This window comes from Podarcis gaigeae (assembly GCF_964106915.1).
Source record: "Podarcis gaigeae genome assembly, chromosome: 4".
NCBI classification, from domain to species: Eukaryota; Metazoa; Chordata; class Lepidosauria; order Squamata; family Lacertidae; genus Podarcis; species Podarcis gaigeae.
Window position 1 is genome coordinate 88,093,713 of NC_139677.1, and position 14,333 is coordinate 88,108,045.

Genomic DNA, 14,333 nt, shown 5'->3' on the forward strand with positions numbered 1-14,333 from the left:
TACAGATCGTGCAAGCCTGAACTATCTCATCCTACTCTCTTCGGTGAAGTTACCTACCTTACGGAGTTGTAAGGATTGCAACTAGAAAATGCTTCTGAAGCACTTTGAGCACTTGAAAGTGCTATACAAAAGCTACGTACTGCTATTGTTATTATTATTGTTATTATTTATAATGATTAAAGGCCATAAGGTTTTTATTTTCAATACAGTATTTATAGGCCACTTTTAACACCACACATGCTCACAAAGCAGTTTATACATCAGTCAAAAAGCAAGTTAAAGTAATATGATGGTTAACACCCCCCCCCAAAAAAGCTCAGTAAATAGGCTACAGCACAACTAGAGATGGGAAGGCTGGGGGGGGGGGGACTGGAAAAAATTGGCAGTTTTTTGTTTTGTTGGTTTTTTAATTTTTCCCAGAGCCGTTTTTTTTCCCCCAGGGGTGGAAATGAGGGGGAAAGTGTGTGGAATATTCAAACTATATCAAACTGTTGTTTTTTTAAATTTTCAAAAAAAACCCACGGCTTTGGAAAAAAACAGAAAAAACCTGGTCCCCTCCCCCCAATTTTCCCACGCCTTCCCATCTCTAAGCACAACACAGCCTTTTGATCCAGAGCGGGTTAACCAAACCCATCATACGCCTGGGTAAACAGAAATGTCTTGAGCTAGCTACATTCCTGATGAGTCTGAGTTGCCTTCTGTGTCTCCAAAGCAGGCTTCCTCAAACTTGGCCCTCCAGATGTTTTTGGCCTACAACTCCCATGATCCCTAGCTAGCATGACCAGTGGTCAAGGATGATGGGAATTGTAGTCTCAAAACATATGGAGGGCTGGGTTTGACAAAGCCTACTCCAAAGGAAGGAGTTCCACATCTGGGGCCAACCACAGAGAAGGTCCTAACCTTCATCTCCACATGGAGCAGCACTCCATGGGATAGTGAGAAAGCACTCCTCTTCCAAACTCAAAGCCTGGGCCGACTGGTATGGAAAGAGGTGCTCCATCAAGTGCCTAAGTACCAAGACATTCTCGGCTTTGTATTTTAACATCCATACCTTGAATTGGACATACTACAATATAGGCAGCCAGTGCAGATCCTGTAGAACAGGTTTTAAATGGCTGTGCCAATCAGTACCCTCATACCACCATTTTGTGCTAGCTGCAGTTTCCATACAGTCTTCAAGGGTGCGTTAAGAGTAGTCAAGAAAAGTCATCAAAGCTTGCAAATTGGACTGACAGAATCACAATATCCCTTTAAAAGTGCATCCTTTTATCTCAAAATAAGAGACTTCTTTCTCACAGGAATACGAGTTTGGAAATGTTACACCTCTTAATAGTTAGAAAAATATAGGAGGACATTCTGTAACCCAAAACATGTTTAGGAAATAACACAGGCTCTTTTTTTCAATCAGTAATTTATTAAGCTAGTTTTTTAAAAAAATATAAAATAAATAAAGTTAAAATGTATCAATGCAACAACCTAGTTTTAAAAAGAAAACTTTGTAACAGCAGAATATTAGTCAATACAGGAGCACCAAAACATTTTAGAGAATATATTCTGCAAGTATTGGTATGGCCTTACAGTTTTCAACAATAATACAAATAGCATGTGTGCAAAATCAATATCAGTGCCCAATGTCTAGATAAATATATTTCACTATAAATAACAGAATCTTGACAAGTTATTATTATTTATTAAATATTAATATAATTCATTAAAGCTACACTTAAAAAACAACAACCCCTCTAATAATCAAATATATCTGAGAAGAGAGTCAATTATAAAAACAAGCTTCACCAAAAGAGTGGTACAAAACATAGATGTGTCTTTTCAAAGGATTCACAATCAAATAGGCAAAATTCTGTTCATGGATGTTGGATGATGGGTAACAAAGGCCATGAGCATCCTAGAAGACAAAATATTTAGCATTAATATAAGGTACTAATGTCTGATACAAATTCATCCTGAATACTACAAAGCCTGACTTAAATGGGATTAAGCATGCACAGCTCTTTGGCTTGTTTCAGTAAACCACATGCGGGAGATCAGATACTATTGGGGCTCATCACATCAGCTCTGCACTGCAGGTAACCTGAAAAGATTATCAGCACAACCGGGCTGGAAGTGGCTTGGACTGGAAGTGGTCAGTTGTGGTCACATTTCCCCTGCCCTCATTTCTGCTACATAGGGAACAGAGGCAGCTGAGGAGGAAAGAGAGGAGAGACAAGAGACTGCAGTTAATGGGAGAGTGCTGGCAGAACTAAGTCCAAAGCCAGAGCTGTCTCCATCTCTTAGCAAGAACTGCTGCATGAAAGGGGACCATGGAAGCATCTTTTCCAGGCAAATATCACCCAGTGGAGAGCCAGAAATATTGCAGGTGAAGGTGCTGTACTGTCAGTTGTGGGACTAGAAGGAGCGCTACTACAGCACTGATTAATGTCTTTCAACAGCAGGGGCAAAAATACGGAATTGGCATGAATATTTCCTATTCCTAATATTTCATATTGGCATGAACTTTCCCCCCAAATTCCGACCGTGAAAAGGTAAAGCGCAGCTTACGCTTTGCAGCCAGGAACACGGGGCAAACAGTGCCAGGAGCGCGGCAAAGCGGCGCCCACCCTGTGTGTTGTCCCCCGTCCTCTCCCACAAGGCCAGGAAGGGAGAGAGTGAGGAAGGGGGAAGGTTGCCGGCAACACAGCGTGGCTCCCCCTGTCAGGAGGTGCTACACACGAGTAGGAATCCGGCTGGCATGTTCTCTCCCTCCTGGTCGGTCATTCGGGAGTCTCAAAGACTTTCTCCAGCCCAAACATCACAGAGACTGATGCCTCAGAGGCATCAGCACACTTCAGGAACAGCCGTGTATGGGCAGTCAGCGTAACAGACTCAGTAGCACAGCATTTTGGCTAAACTACTTTATTTACATATAATACACTCAGAGCATTCTAACTCCACTCCTTCCTCATCAGCATCAAACAAGAAAAAGAGAGACAAAGGACAAGCGTCCTACATCACGGAACACAATAATACAAACATCCTGTTTCCGTCACTTCCCACTATGTGGAATGAAAACATACGCTGTCATGTGATAAAAACAATCCCATGACTGCAAGCACAGGGAATGAATCCTAACACACACAGAGTATGCAGCCAGGAGCAGTGAGGAATGGAGTGGTTTATATTCGGGCCAATACAGTAAATTAGTTTTTAGGAGGGGAATCAGGGAGAGCAACAGTGCTGATCTGGATTTCTTGACTTTGCAGGTAAGACCAAGAAGGATGCAGTGCCTCTTTGAGTGTCAAAATCTTTTTAGGCCCGACTGGTCAAAGGAACATTCTAAACAGATTGCTAGGTTGCTCCTAATTATGGGTTTTCTGAATCTAACTCTACTACTATACTAACAAATCTGAGTAAGTTTTTGCTACATACTATAATTATTCCTGGGACGCAGGTGGCGCTGTGGGTTAAAGCCTCAGCGCCTAGGACTTGCCGATTGAAAGGTCGGCGGTTCGAATCCCTGCGGCGGGGTGCGCTCCCGCTGCTCGGTCCCAGCGCCTGCCAACCTAGCAGTTCGAAAGCACCTCCGGGTGCAAGTAGATAAATAGGGACCGCTTACCAGCGGGAAGGTAAACGGCGTTTCCATGTGCAGCTCTGGCTCACCAAATGCAGCTTTGTCACGCTGGCCACGTGACCCGGAAGTGTCTCCGGACAGCGCTGGCCCCTGGCCTCTTAAGTGAGATGGGCGCACAACCCCAGAGTCTGTCAAGACTGGCCCGTACGGGCAGGGGTACCTTTACCTTTTACCTTTATAATTATTCCTGATTATTTGGGAGAAAACTGCTGCCTATTTACATCAGTTTCTTATTTCCCCACCTCCCACCCCCATGCACGTGTGTGCACGCGCGCACACACACACTTTAAAATAGAAATGGCTACAGCATATTATATTAAATACAGTAGTATAAAAATAAGTGGAGGGTGCAGCGTTGGGTAAGGACATTGTGTCATGAGAAATAATAGTAGAAATACGACTGATCCTCTTATGGTGTTTTGCTGGACGGCAAAGGTCATCCTCTTTAGAGATGCCTTTCTACAACTCTTTTGGTAGCTCTATTAAGGATACTCATCTGTTGCCATTTTGATTAATAATGCTGCTGCTATTTTCATGGCCTTGTCCTATTATTATAGCTTATGTTTAATCTCATGGCTTTTATACCTTTTACACATTTTGCAATAGAAGGTTCTGATATCTTATTATCAGGTTTGCTAGTTGCATTGGACCTTTTGGTAGAGACAGAGTAAATTAAATTAAAACTGAACTTCAAATCTGCAAGCTGTCCACATGGAAAATGCTGGTTCTTCAGGCACACTGGGTGCTGATTTTAGCAGTATCAAAATCAAAGTTTTGCTTAGGGAAATGCAAAATCTATAGCTGTAGAGGTACTCTGTTTTTGCAAAACCAAACCTCAAATACTAGTGTTATCTTCTAACCCTCATATCAACTGAATCTGGAAACCCAGCCAGATGGGTGGGGTATAAATAAATAAATTATTATTATTATTATTATTATTATTAGTTATATTATCATCATTATTATTATTATCATTATTATCTCTTACTGAATCTAACTTAAGAGTTTTACAGTGTCTCACAATTTCTAAAGTTGTTCTTAAGTTGTTCTTAAGTTGTTCTTAAGTTTTTCTTAGATGTATAACCATTAAGGTGTGCAACTCCGTTTTCTTATCTTATTGACATGCAAACTACAAATAAGTGACTATCATTCTCTTTCCTTAGGGAAGTAAACTAAGGGCATTTTCACATGCTACTTAGAAAGGCAAATGCTAGTCCTTAAAAAAGGAGAAGTTGTTTCATTGAATGGGTTTTCTTTATCAGATTGGCAGCATTTAAAATTCTATAGGTTTGCATTTTATTTGAGGCTACCTATATTGAAATCCAGTTTGACATGGAAGCCATAAAAATACCTTGCTCTTCCCCATAGCGGAATACTTTTAAAACCATAGGTTAAAATGAAATTCTTTGTCTGATTTGCCTTTTTGAGAAATGTGTTCAGTCTATGTAAAGTCCTTGATATTCTGGTATCTGAAGATGTTTGTGGCCAGGCAAAATAGAATTTCCCCCCTACTTACTGCATTGTCTATTGCCCAAGGAAGAAAGAGGGCAAAAATTGGAAACGGGTGTGCACAAAATTTGCATATTCTAATTTATATGTATAAATGCAAAGTTAGAAATATTGGGTTGGGTCCATCTAATTCTACTCAGAGCAGACCCACTGAAATTATTTTCAATATGTCTGCTCTGACTAGGACTATCATTGAAGACGCCCAATATAATTTAAACAGAGGCACCATCTGCACGATACATTTAATGCAGTATTATACCACTTTAAAGAGTCATGGCTTCCTCCAAAAAAAATACTGGGAACTATAGTTAAGGTTGCTGATAATTGTTAGACCTCTACTCCCCTCACGGAGCTATAATTTCCAGAGTTTGCTGGGAAGAGATATTGACTGTTCAACCACTCTGGGAATTTTAGCTTTGTGAGGGGAATGGAGTGCTCTGCATGCAACAGGTACCAACTTTAATCCCCTGGCATCTGTACGCACAGCTAGGAAAGACCCCCCTCTCTCTAGAAAGCCACTGTACGGCACTATATGGATTGATGGTCTGTGTTAGTATAAAGCAGCGTCATATGTACTTAAAGCTCACAGTACTATAAATGATAATAATGTTCACAGTGGATTGAAATCTTAAGAAATGGGTTGGGTTGATGATTAACAGAATGATGAGCCAAACATCATTATATAGCTATTATACAGTCCTATTCATCAAAGTTTCCATTGAATTATAAAAGAATCTATCATTTTAAACAGACAACCTTTTATCATCCTCTTTGACTGCAAGTGGGTGGTCAAACATTTGTTACATGATTTGCACTCTGGGACTAAGGTTAGATTCTCAGCTGCTGTTAAAAAATCACATAGCAAGAGTGACCAAGACAGCTTTCTTTCACCTGTGTCTTATGACTAGAATATTTGTCATTTTCTATTTCTCATTTTTGGATGCAGACTTAGATACAATGACTCATGGCTGGGTTCCCACAAGCACTTAATGACATTGAAGAGAAATTAATTGAAGAACAACTCCAAAACAGAAGCAGAACAGGACAGAAATGCAACTGTATCCTTAAATAGATTTTCTGATCATAAACAGAATACCCAGTTTAACTTGGAAGATTGTTGTGTAAATAGAAAAGGTTACATCCAAATCTGCAACATTCATTTATACAATCACATCAAGATGGTCCTCAGATTTACAAAAGTAAGTTGCAGTAATGGATGCAATCAAATGCTGTAATATATTGGATGCCAACATAGCTAAAAGTACAAATACCCATCGTAGTTCTCATTCTTAAAGTGTTATGTAAAAACTGAGGAAAACATAATTTTAAAATCTTGCAGAAAAATTCTCATGGTTCAGCAAAAGTTATGCACTTTTATGTCTCATTGGTGTTGATGGGAGTGATCCTAGCACATGTTTACCTCTCCCATTTTGGCCATAAGAAGTTTGTTTCAATGTCTAAACTAACATGTTAACAAGATTTAAAGGGGGGAAAACAATATAACAATAATTTCTAATAAATTTTATGTCTTTTTTTGACAATGAGAAGAAACATGGTTTGTCACCCAAGTCAAATTGTGGTTTTGAAATGTTCTAAAAAATTGAACTAAAGTAGTCAATAGATGCACAATTTTGTTGGATGACTTCTCAGCTATTTGTAAAGATTTTTGTTCATTATTTTATCTTCAACAGGTCTTTGAAAGATTATTGTTATCGAAAGTTGCATTGTTTTGTGTATAACTTTTCCTGTGATTTTTTTTCTTAAGTGCTTAGTGTTATAACAACAATTTCACCCAACAAAATCAATGGGATGTAAAAGTACTTTGCTGTGGCTTGATCATGCCCAAACAGTGTTTGCTTGACTGTCTTTTTTCATAATTTGCTTGAAATTTATATCTGAAAATATTTTTGGTTACATGATTAGTACCCCTCTTCTTAATGAAATACTTACATAAGCGCAGACTTTAAAAATGGTAGATATTATTTTTATTTCCTTAGTTTCAGAATCCTTTTGAACACTGAAATTCAAAAAAGTATAAACTGCTTTAATAATGACATCTGGAACAGTCAGAACTTAAAGTCCAAGATAGACTGTGTGGATTGGCAGCTAAAGAGTTACCAGAACACAAGATCATATGATCAAAGGAGGAGCAGTAGAACAACAAGTAAAAACATGAAACATAATAGAAAAAGAGAAAGGAAAGCTTCCAGAAGAGAGTGGCTAGCAAGTGGGTGGGAAAATATTGAAAAATGTCATGGCAGCCAAGAGTGAACGCTGTCTTCCTAAGGGTGTTACAGCTTTAAGCTGTGTTGGGAGATCTGAGTGGAAAAATGGAGGAAAAGGTGGAATTAAGAAATGAAAAGGAAAGGGAGGAAAAGGACTCCAGAAGATTTTTAGAGTATGTTGTGAACCCCTTATTCCCAAGCTTCTTTTTGGACTGGTGCTCCAACTAGCCATGGCAAGGGTGGGAGTGGAATTCTGTATGTTGCTGCTCAATTTGTAGGTTGCTAGAATAGGATCACACTCATAAACCTTATTGGGTATGCTTTCTACCTGGGAGCCAGCTTCTACCCATATCTTCTGTGGACAAGGTTGTTCCTTATAAGATGACTAGGAATAGACTAGGCATTTATACTAGCATTGCAAACTTGTTTCCTGCCCAGCCCTGCTTAGATTATATATATGATGCCATTGCAAAGCTGAAACCTGCCCCAGAGCACCTTCCATGATCACACCAACAAGTAAAACAAGTAAGTAAATCAGATTCACATTAAAAGAGCAAAAACATAGTCACCTCACAAGTTCTTTATATAAAGCCTTTGTGGTTTCTAAGTATGGACCAAGTTCATCTTCATATTGACAAAGAGCTCCTCCAAGGCAAAGATGCTTAAAAAGACAGAAGAGAAATTCCTCCCGGTCTAAATGGCTAAATAAGTCATAGTGGTCTGAATATTCCAGTAGAAGTACCTATCATGAGACAAGGAGGAAAGACAGTGTAATATGGATTATGTTTTATATATTATATTGCAAAAAGACACTATTTTGGTAATTAATTTGTGTATAGTTAAAAAAGAAAAGTATGCAGTGCTGCAGCAGGGAATCTAGACCACAATCTGGCCCAATCACTGACCAAACTGCACAGCTTTATCACGATGAGCTTTTTTTGGACATAGAAACACTTCCTGAACCTCAAGCAGGTTTTGACACTGCGGAGGCAAAAAGGAACTGAGCAAGTGAATTTCTTGTTCTGCACCACAATTGGTCAAAGGGAGGAGTAGGAGTACGCTCCAAGCATAAAAGGCTTGTATATTTCGCAATATGTAATAAAACTGGCTGCAAAATGCAGTTCTCTGAAACTACACGCTGACATCAGAAGATGATAGCAAAATTGAAAGAAAATTGAGAAAAAACACTTTAGTGCTGTTTATGAACACACAATCCATATGGAGGCTATCAATATTAGCTGTGATAACTATGTGGTTGCCCTGGCAAGAAAAAGTGACTAATAAATGATAATTAAACTATAAAATAATAATAGACAGAAGACAGATGTTAACTACACTTGTACTAACCTTTCTTAACTCATCAGCAATGAGAATATCATCGTGATATTCATCAAAACACTTTACAATACTTCCACTTTCTCGAACAACCCCTTTACAGTATAATCGGTCAAAAAATGACATGGAAACTTGCTTGCACAGAATATTCTTGACATCAATTTTTCTCACACTGGTATCTGAAACATATGGCAGAAATCAAATGAACAATCACAATAGCATTTACAAATCTCCAAGATTATATTTTCATATCTGAACAAAGTGGCTTAATACTATCAAGGTTACATTTTAATTTGGAACATTTTAAACCTGTTGAAATGTTTCCCAACTTACTACATAAGAAAAATATGACTACCTTTAGACCCAGTGTGGTGGAATAGGGATAGAGTTTGGTTAAGAGAAAGCAAGATAAATTCCAAGACAATTACAAGCAGGTCACAAAGCATACAAAAGTTGGCAAAACTCCCAACTTGGTGTAGAATTCTTCCCTCTTCCCTATTGTCTAGGCCAGCACACAGTGAAGATATTTTAATGTGAAGCAGCCAATGAAATGGTGCAGGCATGATGAAATGTGAAATGTTGTGACGTGAGGACACAGGGTAGGTGGAACTAGACACTTTGGGATGGAAGGGGGGTTACACGGATACACCATTTTCAACAGCATTCTCATGTTCTTTTTAAGTACTGTAGTTCCATTCCCAGTAGGGTGGCCTTTGTAGATCACTTATCTCACAGGCTAAAATGTTGCCCTGAGGAAGAGCAGTATGCAAATGTAACAAGCACACATTGGGCATGATCCGCTTAGAACTTCTTAGAACTTCTGTTCAGTGGACTGGAATGAACAGGAAATATGCAAGTGTTCTCTTGCCCAATTTTCAATTATGAAATAATAAAGAACAGCTCATATAAAATTATTTATTCAGTAGTATCAAAGCTGAGGAAACCACAAAAAGGAAGTAATAAAGATGTCAATGCAGAAAGAGGTACTTTTACTCAGTCTCCAAAAAAACCCTTAAAGGCTATCTTAAAAATAAATAGATCAGGAACTCTTTTGAAGAGACTAAGATGAAAGGGAAACAGCTGACAATGCATTAATGTCTGCAAATGCAAACGATAATGTTCATCATATAAATTTAATACATTTTACATCACCTTTCAACGGTAAACAGATCAAGAAATGTTTTAACAGACCACAAGCAACAGTAGGGATTTAAATAAAAGTTTGAATATTGTTACTTAATATTTAACAATCTTTTAATATTGTTCATTGTCATTTTATGAATATATCTTCATGCTATTTTGGTATAAGCTGTGTTGGAAGGATCTGTATCCTGACAAGCAATATATAAATAACCGCTACCAATCACACCATCATTAGAATCAGCAAGTCATTTTGCAGAGGAAAAGGAATTATCACACTGAAAACGGATTTGAAAGAGAAGTTGTCCCAAAGTTGTTATTTTTACCTAATGTAGTCCATTGTCCAGAAGGGGAAATCAATTTCAAATTGCTGTTAACATCTGGATGATTAAAAAAGGCCTGGAAGTAGAGTCAATAGCAATTGGCAGTTAAGCAGATTCTATTATCCAATTTGATACATGTATCAAATAAGGTGGCTTTGGCTTGATTTAAGACCATAAAGAGATTTAAGACCAGAGGACCACCAGTCCTATATTTCCCACTAGCCAAACATATGTCTATAGGAAGCCCCCAAGTAGAACATGAGGAAACAGCCCCTTTCTGTTGTTGTTCATCAGTGATGTGCTGCCTCTGACATAGTCATAATAACTAGTAACCACTGACAGTTTCATCCTTGGTAAATTTGTCTAATCCTCTCCAAATGTCTGAAATTCAAGACTGCTGACCAAATTAGGGTTTTCATTCATGAAACTACTGCTGCAAGTCACTCCACAGATAAACGTCTGGAACGTGAGAAGGATTTATACCCATGTCTATTTATAAATGAGACAGGTCTGCCCAGCTGCTTCTGAGCAAACAAAATCACAGTTTGGAAGTTCACATAGAGGTATAGTTCTTCCCCTTAACACACACACACACACACACACACACACACACACACACACACACTATGGGAATGACCTGTAGAAGCACTCTTGTGAACAAAAAAATAAGTATTGTGGGAAATGAGAAACAAGCTTTCTAAAAAATAAATAAATAAACATGTTGTCTTACTTAATATAATAGAAATCACTAAGTAGCATACATAAAAACAAGAAAAACACAATCACATTCAATAAAATATCCTAAAAACTGAAATTTAAAACTGCAAATGTATATCACAAATTAAACTGATCAGTCTACAAAACCAGGGTTGGAAACATGGTTGTATTTAAAATAATGCATGCTGCTGTTTTGCCCTGTTGTGCTTCTAGCCATTTGATATTTTAATGCTGCTTCCGTTTTAGTAATATTTATTACACACCACTTTGAACATTTTAATCAAAATTCCAAAGTGGCCTATAAATCTACAGACTACCTCAAAAACTGGTGGACTCTCTCATTCACTGGAGGTTTTCAGGGGCGCCGACTTATAAAAAATATTGGGGGGGCCCATACTGGGGTCCTGCCCCGGGAAGTTTTATAAGATCCGCTCCCGGCCCGTTGCTGCTGCTGCCGCCCGCCTCGTGGCCCCCTCGCCAGCTGAGGGAGGGAGAGAGACCGAGAAGGAGAGAGATGCGTGGTGGGCAAGGCAAGTGCCCGTCGCGCCTCGCCTCCCACCGCCCCTCGTGACGGCTGCCCCCTCCCCTCCCTTCCCCGCGCGCGCGCGCGCTCGCTCGCCCTCCTCACCCCAGCTCTTGGCCGTTCGCCCCAGGAACTCGCCGCTGTTGGGGTTGTAGATGAACCTCCGCCACTCGGCCATAGACTGGCTGAAGGGCTTCTCCTCCTCCTTGGCCATAGCGAGAGAGAGAGAGAGAGAGAGAGAGAGAGAGAGAGAGAGAGGCTGGAAAGAGAGAGGGAGCTCGGCGGTTCGCGGGCGGCGGTTTTTCCCCTGCCGAAACAACAGCGGCTCCTCAGAACCGCTAAGTAACTCTCCCTCAGGCGCCCGGCGGGAGAGCAGAAGAGAGGAAAAGGAAAGAGGGGCTGGGCCAGTCACACGCACCGAGCAAAACTACTTGCGCCGCCTCTTTTACTACCGTAATAATTATTTGTTTTAACTCATTACTGAATGTATTTTAAAAGGTAACTATCATCAAACAAGGAAAAGAAAAAATACCAACATAATTTTGTGATTTTACAAAGCATAATATAACTACCATATTTTTCGCTCTATAACACGCACCTGACCATAACACGCACATCGTTTTTAGAGGAGGAAAACAAGGGAAAAAAACATTCTGAATGAAACTGTGGATATATCATTTTTGTGCTTCATGCTGTGGCCACAGACATGTGATCTGATGGTGAATTTGGGGTGACCCAATGCAAAAATCCTGAGGATCCATGTGGATCCATGTTTTGTAACCACGTTTTTGCACCATTGCAGCCCCAGGCAACAGTGGGTGCGTGATTTTGGGGGGGCAGGCTGTAGCCATGGACATGCTATGTGCTCTGATGGTGAATTTGGGCTGACCCAATGCAAAGATCCTGAGGATCCATGTGGATCCATGCTTTTTAACCACATTTTTGCACCATTGCAGCCCCAGGCAACAGTGGGTGCGTGATTTTTGGGGGGCAGGCTGTAGCCATGGACATGCTATGTGATCTGATGGTGAATTTGGGCTGACCCAATGCAAAGATCCTGAGGATCCATGTGGATCCATGCTTTTTAACCACATTTTAAGTGGGGAGGGAAGGAAAAACACAGAAGGGACACGGAGCAGGAGAGGGGTGTGCAGAGAAGCAGCTGGCTAAGAATGCAGGAGAGGGGTATAACAGGAGGAGGGAGGAAAGGAAGGCAAAAGTTTTCCCTCACCTACCCACCCAAGTCAGCCAGCTCGCGCGCTCTCTCTCGCTCTCTCTCTCTCCCTCCTGCACGGAGCACAGAGACACACTCTGCTTTCCCTCTGCCTGGAGGGGAGGGGCTTTCCCTGCTCTTTGTTCCGTTTGAGCAAACACAGCAAGGAAACAGAGCAGGGTGGGCAGTAAGACCCTGAGGCAGAATGCCGGAAAAATACGGTAATAATTTTCTTAAATTATTGGGGGGGCGGAGCCCCCCCAAACGAATTTTTGAGGGGGCTCGGGCCCCCTCAGGCCCCATGGAGTCGGCGCCTATGGAGGTTTTTAAACAAGAGGTTGGATGTCTATCTGTCTTGGATGCAACAGCTGCGATTCCTGGGGTCGGCCTAGATGACCCTTAGGTGTCCCTCCCAACTCCACGAAACCCACTTTTAAACTAATAAACCAGATTAGGTTAACTACCATAATGAAATCATCCCTCTGGTAGCCTTTGAAGTTCTGATCAAAGCTGAATGCCTGTGCAGCGATTCTGCCATCCATGGACCTGCGGAATGTAGAAAAAGAAGTCCGTCAGGCTTGTATTCTTCATGTAATAATAATAGGCATGAGGGGATTCTGCACTGGAAAAAATGATGATAAAAGAATCTTTAACGTGGAATTTTATTTTATTTTTTGAAAAGTGATTTAAGTTCTGGAGCAGAGGTGGATGCCAGCAACGATTTGCTGAAAGATTTCCAATTACAGCAGTGAAGCCTCTCGATTAAATCCTGATCCTGAAACGCACCTTGCCCTCCCACAGTCCTAAGGGCACCTCTAGCCAGAAGACTGACCCCCATTTTGCATTTCACCCCACTTTTCCCTCCCCCTTTCCTCCCCCCCCCCCCCCCGCCTGAGAAACCGCAGGAGGAATGGCCGCTTCTCCCCACCACTTGAGGAGGCGGTCTCGGGTGTCCCTGCTCTCCAGCACTGGGAAGCTTTTTTGCGGGAGGTGATGGAAAGCGTAGCGGGGCTCCCCGCCTTCCTCCCCGTAGGCGGCCATTGCTGCTTCTGCAGGACGCGGGCGGTTCCCATGGCAACGCGCTCTCGCTAGCCGCTCAGCGTTGCACCTTTTTTTTAGTCCCCCCCCCCCCAGGAAACAAGCAGCCCGGTGACAACGGTTCCGCTTCTGCAACGCAGGAGATTTAACATCTGCAATCAGCTGCTGTGGGGGTAGGGAGCGGGGCGGCTGAGCTATTTTCTCCATATTTAAGTGGATGGATATACTTCGCCTTTTAGGAAGTTTTGGTCGCTCTCTCTCAATGTATATATGTGTGTGCGTATTTGTGTGTTCCTGTGTTTTCATTAGTCTTTAAGATATATATACACACACGCCTGTTTTGGTTCGTCATTGTTATATATGTTTTACACAGCGAATAACAAACACATTTATTATGTCTGTGTATGTCTATTATGCTCACAATAGCACATGATGGGCACACTATGCCACTTCCATTGGTGGAATTGGCGCTGCTACAGGTGTGACACGGAAAGTTAGAAAGTTGAGGTAATTTTAATCTGCATGAGTGTTTTACCTTTTGTATGTTTTGAAGCAAAAAATTCTGAGAGTTGTCAGAAGAAGGAACAGTTTAGGGAGTTGGGTATGTTTAGCCTGGAAAAGAGGAGACTGAGAAGAGATATGATAGTTATTTTGAAACATCTAAAGGGCCGTCACATGGAAGATG

General features: G+C 40.9%; 1 protein-coding gene and 1 long non-coding RNA gene across 2 annotated transcripts; one reads left to right on the plus strand and one right to left on the minus strand.

Annotated features, from left to right (window-relative positions):
- Positions 1-1,435: 1,435 nt before the first annotated feature.
- CFAP300 (cilia and flagella associated protein 300) lies at positions 1,436-13,705 on the minus strand. Its single transcript, XM_083737362.1, has 7 exons — positions 13,539-13,705; positions 13,075-13,156; positions 10,161-10,233; positions 8,707-8,873; positions 7,929-8,101; positions 7,085-7,151; positions 1,436-1,903 (listed from the first exon to the last, which is right to left on the minus strand). Exons 1-7 carry the CDS (start codon positions 13,649-13,651, stop codon positions 1,772-1,774), a joined length of 807 nt encoding a protein of 268 aa, XP_083593488.1. The 5' UTR covers positions 13,652-13,705; the 3' UTR covers positions 1,436-1,771.
- Positions 2,016-7,078, plus strand: LOC310843883. Its single transcript, XR_014563739.1, has 3 exons — positions 2,016-2,374; positions 3,258-3,404; positions 6,081-7,078. It is a non-coding gene; the product is annotated as an uncharacterized lncRNA (long non-coding RNA).
- Positions 13,706-14,333: the final 628 nt, after the last annotated feature.